The 24,641-nt window shown below is 36.0% G+C and overlaps 1 protein-coding gene across 6 annotated transcripts in view; it reads left to right on the top strand.

The window, feature by feature from the left end:
* The window catches only part of LOC125678475 (protein mono-ADP-ribosyltransferase PARP15-like), a 63,338-nt gene extending 42,883 nt beyond the window's left edge, over window positions 1–20,455 (top strand). For 3 of the 6 annotated variants that reach the window (XM_048916953.2, XM_048916947.2, XM_056157477.1), the window contains exons 7-19: window positions 3,349–3,585; window positions 3,741–3,974; window positions 4,129–4,192; window positions 5,846–5,922; window positions 6,872–7,108; window positions 7,268–7,504; window positions 7,651–7,714; window positions 8,276–8,352; window positions 8,763–8,999; window positions 9,155–9,388; window positions 10,341–10,404; window positions 11,565–12,197; window positions 16,235–20,455. In XM_048916953.2, the coding sequence (XP_048772910.2) occupies window positions 3,349–3,585; window positions 3,741–3,974; window positions 4,129–4,192; window positions 5,846–5,922; window positions 6,872–7,108; window positions 7,268–7,504; window positions 7,651–7,714; window positions 8,276–8,352; window positions 8,763–8,999; window positions 9,155–9,388; window positions 10,341–10,404; window positions 11,565–12,197; window positions 16,235–16,509 (2,670 nt within the window). In that variant the 3' untranslated portion in view covers window positions 16,510–20,455. Of the gene's footprint in view, window positions 1–1,324; window positions 1,377–1,533; window positions 1,611–3,348; window positions 3,586–3,740; window positions 3,975–4,128; window positions 4,193–5,845; window positions 5,923–6,871; window positions 7,109–7,267; window positions 7,505–7,650; window positions 7,715–8,275; window positions 8,353–8,762; window positions 9,000–9,154; window positions 9,389–10,340; window positions 10,405–11,564; window positions 12,198–12,717; window positions 12,756–16,234 lie in introns of all 6 variants that reach the window. The other 3 variants (XM_048916954.2, XM_048916952.2, XM_048916951.2) reach the window with 3 other exon arrangements.
* Window positions 20,456–24,641: the final 4,186 nt, after the last annotated feature.

Raw genomic sequence — 24,641 nt, 5'->3', positions numbered from 1 at the left:
AGGCAGAAAGAGCATTATCTGAATGGTTTACACTGTTAAATGTAAACTACAAAACCCAAGATTATCCACCAGAAAGCTACTATAATAGATCACATTAAAATTTAAAGAAAACAATGTAAATCAATATTTTACTTTACAGTGTAACAGAAATCTTCAACGTGTAACGTAAATCACAGAAAATGTATGACGTCACAATCAATTTAATGACGTCGCAGCAGTGTGAGACAGAAAATCTCACATGGGTAAAGTCGATCTCACACTGGTGATCATGTGAGAAAGAAAAATCTCACATGGCTGTCTCACATGGGTAAAGTCGATCTCACACTGGTGATCATGTGAGAAAGAAACATCTCACATGGCTGTCTCACATTGGTAAAGTTGATCTCACACTGGTGATCATGTGAGAAATACAGGATACCGTACAACGGGTATATTCTGTGGCTGCATGTTCATTTTTTTGCAGAGAGGAAAAATATGCAAATATCACAATCACAAAATAGGTACATATAGGTATGACTAATTATGCAACTGTAGAAATTGGAAATGAAGGATATAATTTGTTACCTTTTAGGGATCATGTTGCAAAAATTTCCACCTGCAGAAAATTCCAGTTATACAGTACAGCTAGTGTATAAAAAAATTTTAAGAACCATGAGGGTATTATGTTAAAGTGATGTAAGCATTCTTATGTAATAGAAATTTGAAGTGCATTCATACCATGACCCTGACACGAGGACGAGTACTCAAGATGGGTTCAAAGTTTACAAATGATTACAATTAGGAAATTTCTTTCAAAATATGGAGGTCTATCGGGATACAATATATCAAATCAACATGCAAACATTTGTCATTTTTTCAGTGCAGGTTCAAATTTTATGCATACCTTAGCCCCCAGGGTTGGTACAGTGTCACAAGAAAGTTTAAATTTTTACACAATAGATCCTCTCAAAGACTAAAATGGTAAAAAAATTTCATATTGATAAATATTCTCACTGTATGGAGTCAAGTTTGTTCACTCCATAAATTTTACTTCACAGTGTAATATAAATCTTCAACATGTAACATACATGTATAAATCACAGAAAGTGTATGACGTCACAATCAATTGACGTCGCAGCAGTGTAAGGCAGAAAGACGGGAGTGACAAAGGGAGGGGGGGTGTTAATTGGGATTCAATGATGTAGTGCGTAACTCAATTGTGCAATATGGCTCATGGGCCTCTTGTTTCATGAATTCAATGGGAAAGAAAAAATGTATGTATTGATGAGTAGACCGCTATAAACTGCTGATATTAATATAATACAAAAATGTTTATGTTTCATAGGTACATGTATTTGTTCACAAAGCCAAGAATTTATCTAGTACTCAAAATTCAGGTATTGAATTTTTCTAAAACACTTTTTATATCATAAATGATTATTGTATATTCTGAAAATTATGACTAATATGGTTTAGTTTAATTATGAAAGACAAAATATATTGTGTAATAACTTTAATTGATTGATGCTTTTAAAAAAGTACTTTTCACTTCAGTTTTCACACAAATGACTGAGTATAAGTTAGGCAGGATAGAAGTGTGTCTGAAGGTTGGAAAGTTAATCGAGCAGCAGGTAATTTAGATTTTTGTGTATTTAGCTCACTTTAGCCTTTCCTGAGGTGAGTTTTTCAGATCATAGTACCAAGGTATCATGTCCATATGTTTAATATTAAACGAGTGTTGTAGTGGGTTATTTCAAACATTTCCATAGCAAGTCAAATGTAACACAATATCTTCTAGTACTGATGATTACATTTAGAAAAATACAGTGCTATGAATGTGTAACTCAATCTGTTTACCCAACACATTGTCATTATAGCACTGCATTTTTCAAAATATGAAATGCTTATACAGGCTCATTACTCTAAAATTTTATTTAATGGCTCCTTAAAACACTTCTAATTATCTATGATTTCACCATCGAAAGAGTGATACAAGCTTTCAAGTATTTTATATGAATTTTCTTTTTATTTATCTCGGAATGATAATAAAGGTATTTTGTTTGCAAATAAGATACCCTAGAGTCCAAATTTTACTGTGATTTGATACATAGTATATATCAGAAAACATGCCTAAGCGACTTAGATAGACGTTCTAATTTTTTAAATGAAAAAAATATTTATTAAAATCGAAAACATTATTTGCTAATATTTTTTAAGTCTACAAATAAATTTTTCACAAAACATGTCAATTATAAAAAAGATATATCAGAGAAATATATTTTAAAAAGAAATTGAAATGAAATGGTCAAAATTCAGAAATATTACAATTTTTCAAATTTGAACAAAGCCTGATTGGAATTAATGAATAAGTAGTCATAGAGAACATTGTAATCAGTAGACTACATCCCCTTGATGTAAAATGGATTACAAATTAAACAAATATAATGGAAACTAACTCAATCTAATTAAAATCAGACTTCTTAGATCCGCGCCGTATACTTTGCGTAAGAACCTACAGGTGACGTCACAATGCACCGTTTACCATCTTGAAAACTATTCAAATCATACCCATCCCTATTCATACATAAATCGCAATTCACAATTAATTTGATTTGGATGTATTTTATATTGTACGTTTTGTTGTTTGTAATGATATCCTGTGGAATAGATTAGGCATTATTGCAAAAGTTTAGAATTCCTTATGTGAGAATATACAATTTTATAGTGTACAGTAAACTTCATGGGAAAGAGATTTCTGCAACTTGTTTACGAATTGCTGGGAACCGCCTAAATAGCCATCATTCTCTGTATGGCGCAATCTGATTGACGGATAGTTCTCATGAATATTCCAAGCAAAAGGTCATGTGGACGTGACATTTTCTACTTAAATAATGCTCAGTTTTTAGTGACCAAGCCTGATTCCAATGATACAGACAGCAATTATCTCCTAGAAAATATCTTGGAGCTTCTTATTAATTTTTAAATGTGGAGGTCAAAGGTCATGGCACTTTAAGATTGTTGATTGATAAATTCTATATTGTTTAACGTTCTGCTTGAGAATTTTTCACTCATATGGAGACGTCACCAATATCAGTGAAAGGCTGCAAAGTTTAGGCCTATGCTCGTCACTTACGACCTTTGAGCAAGGAGGGATCTTTATCATGCCACACCTGTTGTAACACGGGACCTCAGTTTTTGTTGTTTCATATCTTATTGATTTTCAAATGTAGAGGTCAAGGGTCAAGGCACTTTGAGATTAAGACGAGGGATATGAACTCTAGTTTCATTTGTTCTTCTCCAAAACTTGACTAGAACAGATCTACGATAGTGATATTTTATCTAATTCACTTGGTACATTTATTATTGCAGGTTGATGTCATAGTGTGCAGTGGACCCCAAGACCTACAGCTGAAAAATGGAGGAATGGCCGAAGCGTTGCTGAAGGCAGCGGGAGCTGGCATTCAGACAGAGTGTCATAAAAAATATCCCCAAGGAATTAACTATGGAGAAATTGCCATTACTGATGGATATGACTTACCATGTAAATTTGTGTATCATGGAGCCATTCCTAAGTGGGCCTCCACTTGCACCCCCACACCTAAACAGGTACCTTTGAGTGCTTGCCATTGTTAATAATTACCGCACGCCTCCATTGCTTTTATGCCTCTATGATAAAATCAGCCAAAACATTTCATCAGTTCTCTTATTCATGGTTTGGTTTCTTTTCAATATATTGATGCACTATCCTATTTCCTTGACAGAGTTTGAAAGAATTTGTGACAAACTGCTTAGAGGAAGCGAATAAACACAAGATGACAAAGACCCTGGCTATGCCTACCCTCGGGACTGGGTCGCTGGAATACCCTCCTGATGAGGTGGCTGAGGTCATGGCGAAATGTATTGAAGACTTCGACAAGAAACATCCTCAAACTGAACTCACCAGGATCACCATTGTAGCTTACAACTTGGACAAGAAGTGGCAAACTGTTCAAAAGGTGGTTTTTAAAATTGATTTTAAAACTATTATCAGAATCTCCATGTCATGACTATCAGCTTCTGAAAATTAATGTTTGATTGAAAGTGTTAAAACTGTGGACTAGTTATACTACTTGTTTATGTGGATGTTAATTTGTATTTTTCTAATTACAGGCATTTTTATCCACACTGCAAGTGACCAATCCTTCTCTGATATCACAGGGGCCAGTCTCCTCAGGTACATGTATGTTGTTGTTAATTAAGAAGACATACTGTATTTTTGTGATGTTAGATTGTTATGCTTTGAGAATAATTTGCAGGCCTTTGTGTTTGTATTGTAGAGTGCTAATTTTCTCTGCAGGAAAGAGTTTTTATAGCTTTTTTATTTTAAGAATATAAAGTTGTTCTCTGATAGTAGAGATTTATTGTTCCCATAGAGTAGGTATTCCCAGAGAGTAGAGATTTATCGTTCCCTGATTGTAGAGAGTTGTCGTTCTATGATTGTAAAGAATTGTTGTGAGATGTTCTCTAATTATGAATTGTATAAAACATTTCTTTTGTCTATTTTGTTTTTTTCTCCCAATGGTATTAGAATAATGTCAATAACAATTCCCTCGCACACTTTGCTTCTTTGGATAGATAGGCACACATTCTATTCCTTAGCCCACTGCTCTTTATCATCGTCCTTGAGGCCCTGTCACGTGAGTTTCAAGCAGGAGTGTCCTGGGAGGACCTTTATGCCAATGACCTCGTCATCATTTCAAATTCCTTGGAAAAATGTGTCAGTAGACTGTTGACCTGGAAGGAGGCAATGGAGAGGAAGGGACTCAGAGTCAATACCAAGAAAACCAAGATCATGATCTGTGGCACAGGCTTGGATCTTTTGCAGAGCTCGGTCGAATTCCCATGTGCTGTGTGTCATAATGGTGTAGGCAGCAACAGCATACACTGTAAGGGATGTAAGCACTGGGTGCATAAGAAGTGCAGTGGCCTTAAACACTTGAAAGAGGATCCCAATTACCGCTGCCCTAGATGCCTGGGAACTGCTCGACCAATAGATGGGAGGCCACAGAAGGAAGTTCAAGTTGGAACAAACAAGCTAGCGGTAGTAGCTTCCTTCTGCTACTTAGGTGACACGCTGGCAGCTGGAGGATGTGTGCTCTCAACGATCACTCGTGTGAAGACGGTCTGGAGTAAATTTAGGGAACTACTGCCTGTCCTCTCTTCCCGTCATCTTTCTTACAAGACCCGTGGCATGTTGTACAGTACATATGTGCTTAGCGTGATGCTGTATGCAAGTGAGACGTGGACCTTGCCAAAACCAGACCTCCTTCGCCTACGACGAAATGACAGAGCCATGATCAGACAGATATGCAAGGTAAAGCCAGAAGACATGGCTAGTGTCAGATCAAGCGAGCTACTGGCACGACTTGGGATCAATGACCTTGACGCTATCCTGAGGGAGAAGAGGCTACGCTGGTTTGGGCACGTTGCTAGATCCAGTGGGGCAATCATTAATGTCTTCAATATGAAAAACGAGGGAGGACGACAACCAGGGAGACCTGGAAAGCACAATTAGAAAAAGACCACCGTGAGTGGGGACTCTGTGATGTTAACCCATTGGACAGAGATGCCTGGAAGTCAAATGTTAGGTCTGCCATGTGTGCAGCAAGCCAGTTACCTGGAAGGGAGCCCACTGCTGTGGAAGATGCACCTAATCCTGCATGTTAATCAAAATGCCGATGATGATGATGATGTCTGATATTCAAAGCACCTGCTTGTGATGATGCGTATCTTTATTTTAAATCTAATTCCTTACCAGCAGAAAATAACAGTAATCCCTATTGAACTATTATGTCTTTTGTTTTTAAAAATGTACTTTTCACTTCAGTTGTCACACAAAAGACTGAGTGTGAGTTAGGCAGGATAGAAGTGTGTCTGAAGGTTGGGGAGTTGATCGAGCAGCAGGTAAGATAGAGTTTTGTGTATTTAGCTCACCTGAGCCTTGCTTTGTTTAACATTCCATTTGAGAATTTTTCGCTCATATGGAAACATCACCATTATCAGTGAAGGGCTGCTGCAAAGGTTAGACCTACATGTATGCTTGCACTTACAGCCTTTGAGCAGAGAGGGATCTTTATCGTGCCACTCATGCTGTGACAATTGGGACCTCGGGTTTTGTGATCTCATCTGAAGGAGGTTCTTCTTGATTTTCAAATGTAGAGGTCAAAGGTCAAGGCACTTTGAGATCAAGACTAGGGATATGCCTGTCTTGGTGGAACTCTAGTTATACCCCCCGCGACAAGTTGTGGGGGGTATACTGGAATCGGGTTGTCCGTATGTCTGTCCGTCCGTCCGTCCGTCCGTCTGTAGACGCAATGGTTTCCGGGCTCTAAAGCATTATCCTTTCCACCTACCGTCACCATATCATATATATGGACTACCCATGGGATGAAGATGTTCCCTATCGATTTTGGGGTCCAAAGGTCAAGCGCACTGGACATCGAAGTAGCAATATGGTTTCCAGGCTCTAAAGCGTTATCCTTTCCACCTACAGTCACCATATCAAACATATGGACTACCCATGGGATGAAGATGTTCCCTATCGATTTTGGGGTCAAAAGGTCAAAGGTCACGAGCACTGGACATCAAAGTAGCAATATGGTTTCCATTTAAATTCTTTAACGGCTTTTTTCATCGCATGGAGATGCTGTGTTCCCAGATACCTTTTGGATCATAATACTGAAGTTTTACCTATTACCAACACCCTTTGGGAGATTGGGGTAAGCGGGGGGTATTCTAAGTGAGCATTGCTCACAGTACCTCTCGTTTCATTTGCTCTTCTCCAAAACTTGACTAGAACAGATCTACGATAGTGATATTTTATCTAATTCACTTGGTACATTTATTATTGCAGGTTGATGTCATAGTGTGCAGTGGACCCCAAGACCTGCAGCTGAAAAATGGAGGAATGGCCGAAGCGTTGCTGAAGGCAGCGGGAGCTGGCATTCAGACAGAGTGTCATAAAAAATACCCCCAAGGAATTAATTATGGAGAAATTGCCATTACTGATGGATATGACTTGCCATGTAAATTTGTGTATCATGGAACCATTCCTAAGTGGGCCTCCACTTGCACCCCCACACCTAAACAGGTACCTTTGAGTGCTTGCCATTGTAAATAATTACCGCACGTCTCCATTGCTTTTATGACTCTATAATACAATCAGCCAAAACATTTCATCTGTTCTCTTTCTTATTCGTGGTTTGGTTTCTTTTCAATATATTGATGCACTATCCTATTTCCTTGACAGAGTTTGAAAGAGTTTGTGACAAACTGCTTAGAGGAAGCGAATAAACACAAGATGACAAAGACCCTGGCTATGCCTACCCTCGGGACTGGGTCGCTGGAATACCCTCCTGATGAGGTGGCTGAGGTCATGGCGGAATGCATTGAAGACTTCGACAAGAAACATCCTCAAACTGAACTCACCAGGATCACCATTGTAGCTTACAACTTGGATAAGAAGTGGCAAACTGTTCAAAATGTGGTTTTTAAAATTGATGACTATTATCAGAATCTCCATGTCATGACTATCGACTTCCAAAAATTAATGTTTGATTGAAAGTGTTAAAACTGTGGACTAGTTATGCTACCTGTTTATGTGGATGTTAATTTGTATTTTTCTAATTACAGGCATTTTTATCCACACTGCAAGTGACCAATCCTACTCTGATATCACAGGGGCCGGCCTCTTCAGGTATGTTGTTCTTAAAAAGGACATACTGTATTTTTATGATGTTAGATTGTTATGCTTTGAGATTAATTGCATACTTGAAATTTAATTTGCAGACCCTTGTGTTTGTATTGTAGAGCGCTAATTTTCTCTGCTAGGAAAGAGTTTTTATAGCTTTTTTATTTTAAGAATATAAAGTTGTTCTCTGATAGTAGAGATTTATTGTTCCCAGAGAGTAGAGATTTATTATTCCCTGATTGTAGAGAGTTGTCGTTCTATGATTGTAAAGAATTGTTGTTAGATGTTCTCTAATTATGAATTGTATAAAACATTTCTTTTGTCTATTTTGTTTTTTTTCTCTCCCAATGGTATTAGAATAATGTCAATAACAATTCCCTCGCACGCTTTGCTTCTTTGGATAGATAGGCACACATTCTATTCCTTTGTCTGATATTCAAAGCACCTGCTTGTGGTGATGCGTATCTTCATTTTAAATCTAATTCCTTACCAGCAGAAAATAACAGTACGGTAATCCCTATTAAACTATTATGTCTTTTGTTTTTAAAAATGTACTTTTCACTTCAGTTGTCACACAAAAGACTGAGTTTAAGTTAGGCAGGATAGAAGTGTGTCTGAAGGTTGGAAAGTTGATCGAGCAGCAGGTAATTTAGATTTTTTGTGTATTTACCTCACCTGAGCCTTTGCTTTGTTTAACATTACACTTGAGAATTTTTCGCTAATACGGAGACATCACCATTATCAGTGAAGGGCTGCTGCAACGTTTAGACCTACATGTATGCTCGGCACTTACAGCCTTTGAGCAGGGAGGGATCTTTATTGTGCCACTCATGCTGTGACAATTGGGACCTCAGGTTTTGTGGTCTCATCCGAAGGAGCTTCTTCTTGATTTTCAAATGTAGAGGTCAAAGGTCAAGGCACTTTGAGATCAAGACTAGGGATATGCCTGTCTTGGTGGAACTCTAGTTTCATTTGCTCTTCTCCAAAACTTTACTAGGATAGATCTACGATATTGATATTTTATCTAATTCACTTGGTACATTTATTATTGCAGGTTGATGTCATAGTGTGCAGTGGACCCCAAGACCTGCAGCTGAAAAATGGAGGAATGGCCGAAGCGTTGCTGAAGGCAGCGGGAGCTGGCATTCAGACAGAGTGTCATAAAAAATATCCCCAAGGAATTAACTATGGAGAAATTGCCATTACTGATGGATATGACTTGCCATGTAAATTTGTGTATCATGGAGCCATTCCTAAGTGGGCCTCCACTTGCACCCCCACACCTAAACAGGTACCTTTGAGTGCTTGCCATTGTTAATAATTACCGCACGCCTCCATTGCTTTTATGCCTCTATGATAAAATCAGCCAAAACATTTCATCAGTTCTCTTATTCATGGTTTGGTTTCTTTTCAATATATTGATGCACTATCCTATTTCCTTGACAGAGTTTGAAAGAATTTGTGACAAACTGCTTAGAGGAAGCGAATAAACACAAGATGACAAAGACCCTGGCTATGCCTACCCTCGGGACTGGGTCGCTGGAATACCCTCCTGATGAGGTGGCTGAGGTCATGGCGGAATGCATTGAAGACTTCGACAAGAAACATCCTCAAACTGAACTCACCAGGATCACCATTGTAGCTTACAACTTGGACAAGAAGTGGCAAACTGTTCAAAAGGTGGTTTTTAAAATTGATTTTACAACTATTATCAGAATCTCCATGTCATGACTATGAGTTTCCGAAAATTAAAGGGAAAGGCAACCCAAACATTTTTTACATAATAAATGATAAGATTAATTACATGATAATTTAAAGATTTGTCATATTATTGTGTTGATACATGGCCTAGATAAGCCTCAGTACTAATTTTAAAACGTTAAAAATTGAAATTCCCACCATCTATAGAGGCTGCCAGGAAGTGGAACTCTTTTGTATTCAAGACCACAAAAATCAATATTTTTGACGTCAAACCGTCTATTCCGGTTTTGATGTGATTCTAAGATCATCAAAGATGTGCATGTGGTAGATTTTAAATAGGTGGATGCCTTCTTGTCAAGCAGTTAATTACACTTATGCGAAGGGGAGATGTGAAAAAAGTCCCCCCCCCCCCCCCACGAAATTCCTGACCCAACAAGCTTATTTGAAAAGAAAATACTATGTAAACTGTGAATCCATCATTTGCGTAATGACAAGTTGAGGTTTGAGACATGTACATGTATGAAGAAACGAGTACCATCTGCCTGGTCTGCGACTGGACTGAATGTCTTCTTTTCTTAAATTCCTCTTGCGAAAGAATGGGCTCAAATCTATACGGCTCCAAATTTAACTATTCGTGACTTGTCATGTTTACAGTGCTGCTGATGTAATAAATTAAACTTCAATGCCCGCTCTCTTAGTGGCGGGTAATTTAAAATATAAGATAGATTAATATTGATTTATTGTTAAGCAAGGATTTTTGTTGTTAAAGACTGTCATTTACGATATCAGCAATTCATAAGTTTATTCATAAAGGCAACAATGTGGTTATAGGGTTACCTTTCCCTTTAATGTTTGATTAAAAGTGTTAAAACTGTGGACTAGTTATACTACTTGTTTATGTGGATGTTAATTTGTATTTTTCTGATTACAGGCATTTTTATCTGCACTGAAAATGACCAATCCTACTCTGATATCACAGGGGCTGACGTCTTCAGGTGTGTGATTTGTGCTGTGAAGCTCTCCCCTAATGATATATACCCATAACAATACCAACCCCCCTCCATGAAGGCCTCCCAGGGGCGATGCGGCAGATCTAAAGACGGCCTCAGTGAATTCTGTCCATATGATGTAGATACTTTAATTTACCGAGAAATTATTTTTTTATTCTATCTTGACATTGATATCTAAATAGATCTGGGTGATAGATACATGCAGGGGTATATGACACGGGATTTTCGTGACCAATCACATGGCGCGTAACTCATTTCATACTCTGACCTCCTCTTTGGTAGCCAATGGAAGAGAAGATCAATGCATACAAAATTGTGACAAATAAAAGAGATGAGATGGGTTTTGAGTTGAAGGGACTTGTAGTATGGCATTTCCCTGACTTGCCGCTAGCTATAATGCCTTACATATATAATGCTGCAATTACTTGAAAAATGTGCCCCAAAGCCAGGACCCCCTGTTTACAAATTTTTGTTTCTTTCCTTGACATGTATTTTATTATACCGGTATTAGGCCAATCTCCGAAGCTTACAAAAAGCGTAAAACAATTACATAAATCGATATTGTGATGGGATAAACAGGAAATCCACACATTTTGGAGAAATTCTTGCTGCCCCAAAAAATCAGAAAGGGGCTGAGGAGTGGGGTAGCAGTGTGTATACTTCAGGTGCCTGTGTTTCCACGCATGCACACTTTACATGTTTGAATGGATAGGCACACATTCTATTTCTTTGTCTGATAATCAAAGCACCTGCTTGTGATGATGCGTGATTGGACTTTAAAATTCCTTACCAACAGAAAACAACAGTGATCCCTATTAAACAATTTTCTCGTTTGTTTAAATTTTTAAAATTACCTTCACTATTTAGGCCTATGGATGCAATTCACTGTGGAGATCTACTAAGGTGAGGAATAATTAACACCTTTATTATCACAAACCTTAGGCAATTGACACCCTATAATGAACATTTGTTTTGAAAACAGGGTATCAGAAGGTGGTATGTGAATTTGATGTTATTTGCCCCTACCCTTAAAAAAAATTATTTTACCAGGTACTGATTTTATTATACATTTGTACTTGAGATTAATCACAATATGTAAATTCATTTAAGAATCATTTGTCATAATAATTTTCTTATACGTACAGCTTCCAGCTTGTCCTCAAAGAAAGTGAATTCCAAACAATATTTTCAAGATCTTTATGCCTCCACACCAATATCTCCTTCGTACTGGACCAAATATACATCCAACAAAACTCTGGCAATCTGGAACACTTCTTTCTCGCAGAGCGCGTTTCATGTCGTGGATGTGAAAATTGCCAACCCTGTAATATACAAAGCTATAGAAGATTTAGCCCTGAGAACATGGCAGCCCCTGTTTGTGGGAAAAGGTGTGGATTCTGTTGGTCTAGATCAGTTAGGATATACAAAAATAAAAATTACAAAAATAGAGCGGCTGGAAAATCCACACCTTTTTGAGGAATATTGGAAGTATAGAGAAAAGATCTTTCTAAAAGCTGCTCAGAGTGGTGTTTTGAAACCACTTGGTCAAATTCCAGCAGTTAAAAAGGGGGATGTGTTGACGACTGCAACTGCTGATGCATCACTGCAGGTAGAGATTTACCCAGGTATTAATGAACACTACCTTTTTCATGGAACACAACCAGAATTAATTCAGAACATTCACACCCAGGGGATGGATGGCAGAGTTGCAAACAGTCCTTCCTTCGGGAGAGGAGTTTATTGTGCGGAGAGTTCCACGAAGTCGGATCAGTATGCAGGTATATTGTAGCTCGACCTCGAGTGCTTCAGCCTTTTAAATTCAGAACCATGTTAAAAGATTATTCTCACTATGATTCACTAGACTACAAATTACACGTAGCTGAATGATGCTAAATTAATTATTTCCTATTGGCTGAGATCCAACAAATTAGGAAAAATAAAATGTTATGTTCACCTGTACATGCCTTCAAGGGAAACATTCATGTAACATGATTTCTCCTACAAGGGACACAAAATGAATTGGAAATTTCTAAAGTGATACAATTGCATATTATCTTTTGGTCACTCGTTGAAAACTTACAAGTGTCTCTACTCACTTTGATATCTTGCACTTTATTGTAAAGTAAAGCTGGCTTTTAAATTATCACGAACTGGAGTAACATCAGATCTGATTTAAAGATTACCAATCACGCATTGTTTGAAAAGTTCTACGTGTTCTAGAAACCAGTTTTGATTTATTTAAAGATTATTTTAGTCATATGATAAACAAAATATGTGTCTCTAATCACTTTTGGCTAGGTCTTGCAGTTTAGCTGTATACAAAGATGGCCGACAAGGTATCGTTTCCTAGGCTATAGCAGCTAGTTTTGATGATATTGTGTACTATTTCCGTGCACTGAATTGACACCTGTGACCAAGATTGTTCTAGAGAATTGTTACTTATCTTATTGACACCTGTGACCTAGATTGTTCTAGAGAAGTGTTACTTATCTTATTGACACCTGTGACCTAGATTGTTCTAGAGAAGTGTTACTTATCTTATTGACACCTGTGACCTAGATTGTTCTAGACCTCCTGTTATTTTTAGTGGAAAGATGATGTACTGGTTGCATCATTGTCTTTCTAGAAAATTCATTCCTATTATATATACACTGAAATTCTTATGATAAAAGGAGCTTTGGTTAGACACTTTTTATGCATTTTGGATTTTATGATACTGGGAAATATTTTTGTGTGGGTATAGATTCTGTTTGGATTTATATTGTTCAACTAAAGTATATAATAGTATTTTGCTATTTTTACAATTTTCCTTCAATTATTAATTGTAAATAAATATTATTGTTTAATTGCCTTTTGTTAGTAAATTCTGCTGTGGTATATTAAGGGTTTGTTCTGACCAATAACAATAAAACGTATTAAATTGTGTAATAAAACAATGATTGACATTTTCTTGGTTAATATAATAATTTAGTTACCCCCAGAGTGCCAACTTTGTCTCACCCTCCAGGCTCAGTGAGTGTTGCACTTCTCAAGTAGCATTGTATTGACCTCAGAAATAACAATAATTGTATTTTAAAGAATTGACATTTTAATGTTGAACAATTTTAAAACATTTGGTGTTTGTTTTATGTCCTCTCAACAATTTTTCACTCATACTGAGGCATCACCAGGTGTAGATGAAGTACAGACTACTTTAGACCTATGCTTAGCGCTTATGGCTTTAACATGCAGTGAGGGTTCTTTATGGTGCCAATGTCTGTTGTGACAATGGACCTCCATTTTAAAGGTATATTCAAAAGACCCATGATTCTCACTTCTAAATTCAAAGCTTTTGGCGAAGGAGCAATCACTACCTATGTTTACATATTAGGTTTGACGCAGCCATGGCACAATGGGGCTCAAATTGACACAAAGTAAACACGCTACCCCTACCATCATTTGATAACTCAACATAAATCTTATAAAACTCAACATCAATCTTATGTTAATGGCATTTAACACTAAATCAATGTTAATTTCACATTGGTAAGAATAATACTGTTAAAATTTAATGTTGAAAAATGTTCAATGCAGTTAGCTGGATATTGTATATGTCACAGAGTAAATACATTGCACATTCATTATCAACCAGTTCTTTTTCTGTAGTTTTATCTGTAATTTTTATATGCCCGTCTTTCGACAGGCCATATTAAGCCCCCCCCCCCCCCCCCCAAAGAACATGTTAGTTTCCACTTTCACCTAAAAAAAAATTAAGGGTTGGTAGGTAGGTGGGTTTTTTGTTGATTTTATAGGATGAATAATTTTCTAATGATTTAGTGTTCTACTATGCATAAAATAATAAAATAAAGTGATTATTTGGTAATCAAATAAAATTTATATGATGAAGCAATACATTTCTTCACTTTACTGTAAACAAAAACTGTTTCTGTGTTTTGGAATCTGTCTAGTATTAGTGCATAAAAAATAATTTGATAAATAAGTCAACAAATATACTCTTGTTGTAGTGATGACAATTGCAAAATTTGTGAGAATGGAAAAAAATGTGTTAGAGTCGGCAGAAATTTTTAGGGTAGGTAGGGAAAGTGGAAACCAACATTTTTTTTTTGGCCTTATGGTATGGGCTTTTCCATCCATCTGTCTGTCCATCTGTTAAATTATTTTTTAGGTCTCCTGAGTAAACTCTGGTGACCTATTGCAATTGGTTGTCGTCTGTCGTCGTGCGTTAACAATTGAACATTTTTAACTTCTTCTTGATAACCACTATTCCAATTCTTTTCAAATTTGGTATGAAGCATCTTTGGGACAAGGAGGATATAAACTGTAAATTTCAGGACTCATGCACCACCAGGGTCTTAGGGGTGGGGCAAAAACTGAAAAAAAATTGTCCAATTTTCAAAAATCGTCTTCTGTACAACCGCACATGTGTAAGAAAAACTAAATGCATAGTGATGTAGAGCTATATTTTCCCGCGTTTTCTTTTCTGTGAAGTCAAAGTTTGATAATGTGGTAGTGTGAGTGATATGGCATTCCTACTAGCTCAGGCTAGTGGGTTAACCCTTTAGCTCGATTGGTAGAGTACTGGACTTGAGTGCCAGAGACCCAGGTTCAAATCCCATCGGAGGCATAAAAATGTCTCTGTTACAAGAACTCTAATCAGTTTACCACACGGATCATCTTGGTCGATTCCATCTAGGCTAATGCCAAATGTTAGTTTACTTCACTTTGGTATGTCTGACACACGTAAAGTCTACTTTGGTATAATAAAACACCTATCTACTGACTATGCAGACAACAGCAAGTTTATTGTCCCCCTCGACAGCAACTATTTCCTGCTGTCTTGGGGGACAATAAACTCAATGCTATTGTCCTCATAGCCAGTAAATAGGTGTATATTAGTACTCAGGTGACCGATAAGGCTTGTGGACTAGTGATACTTATAACTAGTACTTAGGTGACCGATAAGGCCTGTGGACTAGTGATACTTTTAACTAGTACTCAGGTGACCGATAAGGCCTGTGGACTAGTGATACTTTTAACTAGTACTCAGGTGACGGATAAGGCCTGTGGACTAGTGATACTTTTAACTAGTACTCAGGTGACGGATAAGGCTTGTGGACTAGTGATACTTTTAACTAGTACTCAGGTGACCGATAAGGCCTGTGGACTAGTGATACTTTTAACTAGTACTCAGGTGACCGATAAGGCCTGTGGACTAGTGATACTTTTAACTAGTACTCAGGTGACCGATAAAGCCTGTGGACTAGTGATACTCTTAACTATTACTATGGACTAGTGATACTTTTAACTAGTACTCAGGTGACGGATAAGGCCTGTGGACTAGTGATACTTTTAACTAGTACTCAGGTGACCGATAAGGCCTGTGGACTAGTGATACTTATAACTAGTACTCAGGTGACCGATAAGCCCTATAGGCTTCTTGTTTGTCTTAGTCATATCTATCACATTGTGAGGCCTTGAACTATCAAACCTGCTTAGCTTATGCATCTGAGGGGAAAAGTGTCATGTCCCAAATATAGTTCACTGTGGCTTTCTTCTGGAATTTTATGACTATACATAGTGAAATCACTTCCAGGTCATATCTGTTAGGCCTATACGTCCATCAAACCTATAATCTGCTAACAGAGCATTAGTTACGCTACGGTAGTCCTATTCCTCTATTCCAATGTACTTGCAAATGAGAGACTGTCACAGCATGTGACTTCTAGTATGGAAACATACAGTTTAGGTATGCATCAGGTACATTTATTGTAGTTCCAGACAGGGGTATCAGTACTTTATTTTTATAATATTTCAGATCCTAAAACACACAGGGATTTAAAGAAAAAGAAAATGCTACTAGTTAGAGCCTGCCTGGGAGAAATGTTTATTCGGACAGACACCGTAAACAAGTACGCGTACACCAGGCCTCCATGTCAAAGCTGTCATCAGGATCGCTGCATTGACGCCACACACAGCTCTCGTTTCTTCGACTCCATCGTAGTGGACGGAAATTGGAATTTTAGAGAATTCATTTTGTACGATAACAAGGCTTGTTACCCGGAGTACTTGATAACATACAAGAGAATATAAACTGGCCAGTATTTAAAATCTCTTATACATGTATCTGATGATATTAGAGCAACATTAGAGCAATCAGCAAATATAATATTTTTAAGCGCATGCAGCTTAAATCGTTGTATTATATCAGTGCTTTCAACTAACTTATTATTCCTTCATGGACATTGCTATGTTGACAATTAGTTAATTTTAATGTTTTAAACTTGTGTATTTTTTAATTTAATTGCATGTACTGTGCCAATGATTGCCATTTTGTTTGTAAAATTGTGCACTTTTATAAATTTTAATAATAATAATGATGAATGTAATATATGTACATAGTTTTTCATGTTCTCTGTGATGGATTTTTTGTGTTGTCTTTGATTAATTTTATATGTCCTTTATGGTGAATTTTTCATGTTGTCTTGATGAATTTTTCATGTTCTTTTACATTTATATGGATTTTTATTTTCTCTGAGATGGATTTTTATATGCCCGTCACAGATGGGTTGTATTATGGTATGACATCATGCATTTGTCTGTCTGTTCATCTGTCAGCATGCTCTGGGCCAGATTAAACCTAGTGCTTAAAAATCTCAGATAATCAACTTGGTACACAAAGCTATGATTAGAGAAAGAAACTTATTGGTTGTTTTTTTTTATAGGTCACAATCAAACTTGCATGGTTAATTTTATTTTAAGAACAAGACTAGGATAATCAAACTTAATACACATTTCTCCATCAGTTTCAGTTTACTTTATTCACTCACACCATATTATGGTACATGAGGTACAATATATACAATATTTACAAATAGAATATATTATATGCAAGGTACACGTGAAATAAGCAGGGAGTTGTTTTATATACATAAAATTAGTTAAGGAGGACAGAATTGGTCATATATTTTAGATATAAAACTACACAATTTGATAAGTACATTAGGGTCTGAAGTTGACATTAACTCTGAAAATTTGAAAAAGTTAGGTTTGTGACAATATTTTCTACACAGATACTTTCCTCTATAACATTCAAAAAACTTACATTCAAGGATAAAATGATATTCGTCAGCTATCTGACCCGTATTACAGATATGGCAAGTTCTTTCGTCTTTAGGAGTGCCACACCATCTTCCAGTCTCTACTGGGAGTTGGTGATTTGAAGTTCTAAATTTGATAAATATTGTTTGAAGTTTTTTAGGTAAAGTATTTAAGTATTTTTCAAACCCAAATTCACTTTTGAAAATGCCATACGTTTCACCCTTAGATGACTCCCGTATATCACTTTGCCATTTCTGTATATACTGATCTTTAAGACGTCGTTCAACAGTAATTTTTAACCAGTTTGTATTAAAAAATGCTTGTTCATTCCATATATTGGAGTGTCCACAAAGATCAAAAATATTTTCAATACAAGATAACCAAGAATTCTTATAACTTCCTCTACAGAATAGATTATGTACATACTTGTACAAACTACACACAATCTTACTATCTGGAATTAAAAATAACCTTCCCCAGTAAGAAATCATTCTTGTATACACTGTTACATATAAAGGAAAGCGGCCAGTTTCTCCATAGACCATATAATTTGGAGTACTACTTTTTAAGTTGAAAATATATTTTAAAATTTTAAGTGCATTCGCTCAATAATGTCAAGATTTTCGAACCCCCAAATCTCACAACCATACAAAAGTACAGGTGCAACAACTTTATCAAACAAATCAAGTTGACATTCAACTGATAGATTATATTGTCTAATTTTTCGTATAACTCCATACATGGCTTTTTGGGCTTGCTCACATAAATGTGTTTTTGCCTTGTTAAACGATCCTGATCTGGAAAAAAATATACCCAAATATTTGAATTCTTTCACAATTTCAATAACTTTGTTATTAAAGTAAAATGTATTATTTGGAGGTCGACCTTTGGAAAAAAACATAATTTTTGTTTTATCGACGTTGACATGTAATTTCCACTGAATACAATATGAATGAAACTCATTAAGAGCATGTTGTAATCCCACTGCAGACTCTGATATAATCACTGTATCATCGGCATAGAATAAAATAAAAAGTTTTAAATAAAGTAGACATTGGTTTTCGTCAGTGTTTGGTATACTTGAATTAATAGAGAGCCCAAGAACGTTTTTGCTAGAAAGAAACTCTTCTAAGTCATTGATATAAAGCGAGAACAAAAGAGGAGATAAATTTTCACCCTGACGAACCCCAATCTTACAGTTAAAAAATTCAGACGACTGGCCATTAATGGATATCATAGACTTAACGCCATCATACATGTTTTTTATATATGTAAAACACTTGCCATCAATACCGTTTTTTAACAATTTATACCACAACCCATTTCTCCAAACAGTGTCAAATGCCTGTTTAAAATCGATAAAAGCACAATAAAGTTTCTTTTTGTTAAACATTACCATATTGGTTAGAAAATGCAACGTTAATATATTGTCAAGAGTGGAATACCCTTTCCTAAAACCTGTTTGACTTTCACTAATAAGGTTATAATTGTCTACATACAATTCCAAACGTTTACATAGAATAGAAGTGAAAAGCTTACCAAGACAACTTATCAGTGTTATTGGACGGTAGTTTTCAGGTTTCGTTGGGTCGCCTTTGTTTTTGAAAATCGGTTTTACTATGCCTATTGACCATTCGTCGGGTATAATCCCACTATCAAAAATCAAATTAAATAATTTTGTATATACGGGCAAAAAAATAGACAAAGATGATGAAATATGTTCATTCAATACATTGTCAAAGCCTGTTGCCTTATCATTTTTCAGTTGTTTAGCCGCAGCTAAAATCTCCTCCTCACTGATTTTGACATTCAAGAAACCATCACAATCATGTTTGTCTACAGAAGAACTAAATAAATGTACATCTTCAGTATGACTATCAGAACATTCATTCATAGTCTTCAAAAAATCATACATTGAGTTGATATCAACAGCACATTTATCTGCACTTTTTGAACCATCATAGACCTGATTAATGATATGATGCAGTGTGTCTGTGTGTTCATCCATCAAGCACCTTGTGGGAAGGATTAAAAGATTAGTAGTAGGGGTAGGACAGTCCAATCACGGGTAATTATGAAGTAAACGCAGTAATTAGGCTAGGATCATCGAACTTCATCTACATGTTCCTGAGGTGTTGATGCCTTGTATCTTTTAAAAAGGAATAATTTTGTCTTTTCCAGCAGAAACTCGTATGAGAGCAAATAAATAAATGTTTATTCGGTATATACATGTACATGTACATACACACAAACATACACACATAAATACCAAGGACAACCCATTAAAACTCGAAAGCTTATTTCCAATGGGGTCCTTTGATGCACGGATGTTTGCGCTGGGGGATCATTTATGTGGGAGGAAACCGGAGTACCAGGAGGAAACTCTCGTGTCCGAGCGGGTGACCGTCATACCCTCTCGCATACAACCACTGCCGATCACGGGGATCGAACTTGGGTCGCAGCGGTGAGAAGCGAGAGTGCTACCCGGACACCCAAATAGAAATAGAATAGAAAAGATCTGGGGCCTGTTTTACAAAAGAACTTACAACTAAAACTAAAAATGTTACATACACATACATGTAGTCCTAAAAAGCTTGTCGACTTAATTCATTTTGTGAGATTATGCTTATCTAGAATTGTATAATAAAATTTTTCTTATTTACATTAAAATCATAATTTAATCAACATATAAAGAAGAAAATACATGTAAATTGCCAAAGAGTTTGGTCTGAATAAGAAGTTCTTTTGTAAAAATTGATTTTAATAAGATTGTAATATGTCATTCTTTTCTACGGTATACACGTTTTCATCATATATGATTTCATATTTACTGGAAAAATAAAACTATCCAAATTGAAATATTTGTGATATGACTTGTAATGATATTTTAAGAATATATCTGTGATGAAATGATTTTACATAAAACTTTAAGACTGTTTGTGATGTGGTTTTTGATCAAGCTTATAAAGTATATTCACTCTAATATGATTTTTAGCAAGTGAGCTTTTCTGATCAAAAATTTTCAGTTTTCTGTTGGCGACATCAGCGGAAATTTTTTCACATTTTCATCATCTTCTCCAAAACCACAGGGCCAATTTTAATCAAATTTGGCACAATGCATCCGTAGGTGAAGGGGATTCAAGTTTGTTGAAATGAAGGACCATGCTCCTTCAAAGAGGAGATAATCACAAAAATGCAAAAATAGGATGGGGTAATTCAAAAATCTTCTCAAGAGACACTGGGCCAGGAAAGTTGAAATTTACTTGAAAGCTTTCTGACATAGTGGAGATTCAAGTTTGTTAAAATCATTACCCCCTGGGGTTAGGGTGGGGCCATAATAGGGGATCAAAGTTTTACATGTGAATATATAGAGAAAACCTTGAAAATCTTCTCAAGAACCACCGAGCCATAAGAGTGGAGATTTAATTGAGAGCTTCCTGATTTATACATGTTCCTGAAATGTTCTATTTTACCATTTTTCCATTCGCTCTGCGTGCGTTCATCACTCACTCTGCGTTTACAGTAACAGCGCTGTTACGTGTACAAAAATGAGGCAGTTTCAGTTAATAAATAGGCCTACCTCACCCCCAACCCGAATTATTATACCCCCCGAACGAAGTTCTGGGGGGTATATAGGAATAACTCTGTCTGTCTGTCTGTCTGTCCGTCCGTCCGTCCGTCTGTCTGTCTGTGCAGATTCGTGTCCGGGCCATAACTTCTTTGTTCTTTGACTTAGGCATACCATATTTGTCACACAGGTAGATCACCATGAGACGATGTGTCAAGTACCTTCATGACCTCTATATGACCTTGACCCTTGACCTCAAGGTCAAAAGTAAAGGTTTTTTTTTTACAATGGATTCGTGTCCGGGCCATAACTTCTTTGTTCTTTGACATAGGCATACCATATTTGACACATGAGTGTATCACTGAGACGATGTGTCATGTACCTTCATGACCTCCATATGACCTTGACCTCAAGGTCAAAATTAAAGGTTTTATAATGGATTCGTGTCCGGGCCATAACTTCTTTGTTCTTTGACATAGGCATACCATATTTGACACATGAGTGTATCACCATGAGACGATGTGTCATGTACCTTCATGACCTCCATATGACCTTGACCTCAAGGTCAAAAGTAAAGGTTTTTACAATGGATTCGTGTCCGGGCCATAACTTCTTTGTTCTTTGACATAGGCATACCATATTTGACACATGAGTGTATCACCATGAGACGATGTGTCAAGTACCTTCATGACCTCTATATGACCTTGATCCTTGACCTCAAGGTCAAAATTAAAGTTTTTTGTTTTTTTTACAATGGATTCGTGTCCAGGCCATAACTTCTTTGTTCTTTGACATAGGCATATCATATTTGACACATGAGTGTATCACCATGAGACGATGTGTCATGTACATTCATGACCTCTTTATGACCTTGACCTTTGATCTCAAGGTCAAAATTATAGGTTTATGCCATGAATTTGTGTTCGGACTATATCTTCCATTTTCTTCTACAAATGCATACCATATTTTTACATTCAGGAAAGAGGTAATTTGTACCTATTAACAACACCCTTTGGGAGATTGGGGTAAGCGGGGGGGGGGGGGGGTATTCTTAGTGAGCATTGCTCACAGTACATCTTGTTATTTCAAGTTTGGGTGAAAGCACAATTTATTATAGTTTATTTTGTGTCACTTGACAAGAATGACCGAAAATAGAATGAAAATTTCAGAAAAATTTGGTTTCCGGATGATAACTCAGAAATTTAAATCCGAATCAAATGATAGTTAAAGATATTGTTATGTACCAGGTAAGGAAAACCCCTATTGATTTTGGAGAAAATGGGTCAAGGTCACAGTGACCGTAAATAGATTTAAAATTCTAAAAAAAAAAAAATTGGTTTCAGGAGGATAACTCAAAATATTTTAATTTCAATCAAATGAAACTTGGATATATTGTTGGATACCAGCAAAGCAAGGCCCCTATTGATTTTGGAGAAAAAGGTCAAAGGTCAAGGTCACAGTGACGGAAAATAGATTGAAAACTTCAGACAACTATGGTTTCTGGACAGTAAATCGAAAAGTTTAAAACTGAATCAAATGAAACTTGGTTATATTGTTGGATAGCAGGTTAGGAAGACCCCCTTTTGATTTTGGAGAAAAAAGGTCAAGGTCACAGTCCTGAAAAAAGATTGAAAATTTTAGAAATATCTGGATCTGCATGAAATCTCTAAAAGTTTAAATCCGAATATTCACAATTATAAATATGTCACATCATTCCTGACTTTACAATGTATCCAATGCAACTCGGCTCATGCACCCCTGGGTGCATATATTGATTTTCATTCATGTTTTAAAAGGAAGTCAGCCATTATGACGATGTAGAGTATCCTATCAAAGGGTAGATAATTGAGAATTTTGAAAAATTGGATGTTACTTTTTAAAACTCTTCACCTGGTCAATTTCAACCAAACATGGTACAAAGTGTCCTTGAGTGAAAGGGATGCAATGTTCCAGTAAAGGGTCAAACCTTCTTCAAATGGGAGATACATTAAATTACGAAATTTTTAATGTTACATTTGCCAAATCTTAGATTCACAAGAAACCCGAGGCCAATTTCACTTGGCTCAAAGTATCCTATGGTAAAGGGCCTTTAGGTTTCTTCAAATGAAGGGTTTTGTTGCTTTTCAAGGGGATATAATTAGGAAAATTTGAAAATAAGATTGGTGTGGAATTACAAAATTTGGTAGGATCACCCTCATGTGGAATACAAATATATTAAACCTTGTACTATCAAAGTATTCAGAGAAAACTGTAAACTATCAAATCGCTAAAATTTAGGTAAAACCTTATACTATCAAAATGCCTAAAATTCAGAGAAAACTTTACACTATCAAATTGTTAGAATTCAGAGAAAACTTTACACTATCAAATTGTTTAAAATTCAGAGTAAATTTCATACTAACAAATCACCAAAAATTCAGATAAAACCTTATGCTATAAAATTGACTAAAATTCAGAGAAAACTTTATACTATCAATCTGTCTAAAATTCAGAAGAAAAAAATTATACTACCAAATTTCCTTAAATTCAGAGAAAACCTTATACTATCAAATTGTGTAAAATTCAAATAAAAACCTAACACTATCAAAATGTCTAAAATGCAGAAAAAACTTCTACTATCAGATTGCCTAAAATTCAGATAAAACCTTATACTGTCAAATTGCCTAAAATTCAGAAAAAAACTTTATATAAAGCTATCAACTTGCCTAAAATTCCGAGAAAACCCTTCCTATCAAATGCTAAAGTTCAGAGAAAACCTTATACTATCAAAATTTGCCTAAAATTCAGAGAAACAAATTGCTGGAATTCAGAAAAAACTTGATACTATCAAACTGCATAAAATTGAGAGAAAACTTTACACTATAATTTTGTCCTTCCTATCAAATGCAAAAATTCAGAGAAAACTTTATACTATCAAATTGCCCAATATTCAGAGGAAACCTAACACTCGAATTGCCTAAAATTCAGAGAAAACTCAACACAATCATCTTGCCTAAAATTCAGAGAGAGAGAGAGAGAGAGATTTAAATAAAATAATGAGTTCCAGTTACTACAGTAGATGTCAAAAATATCTTTTTCACCACTTAAAAAAAGAAGATATACTTTTGGGTCTCATAAAAGGGTTTAATGTAGGATACTGCAAATCTTACAATAGGCATTATTTAGTGCAGCTCATTATATAAATGTAATATTTAATCAATCTCTCTCTCTCTCATGAAAAATCATAATACATTATGCAAGTACTATTCAATCTGTACATATTATGTACTTTGTTTATACTTGTATTAAAAAATGAATATCAACTTGCCTGAGATTCAGAGAAATAAATGGCTAAAATCCAGAGAAAACCTTATACTATCAAATCGTCTAAAATTCAGAAGGAAAAAAACTTGCACATTCAAATTGCCTAAACGTTCCACTATCAAATTGCTCTTATACCAAATTGCTCTTATACCAAGCCGGTGGTGAAGTTTGCAATTCAATGCATGTGTAAGAATGTAACTGATTTTTGGGACATAACCGGGTAACTAAAATAACCGAAATACCCGTGATTTAC

This window comes from Ostrea edulis, chromosome 2 (genome assembly GCF_947568905.1).
Source record: "Ostrea edulis chromosome 2, xbOstEdul1.1, whole genome shotgun sequence".
Lineage (NCBI taxonomy): Eukaryota > Metazoa > Mollusca > Bivalvia > Ostreida > Ostreidae > Ostrea > Ostrea edulis.
The sequence above is the reverse complement of the archived record's forward strand: the minus strand, read 5'-3'. Positions and strand labels throughout refer to the sequence as shown.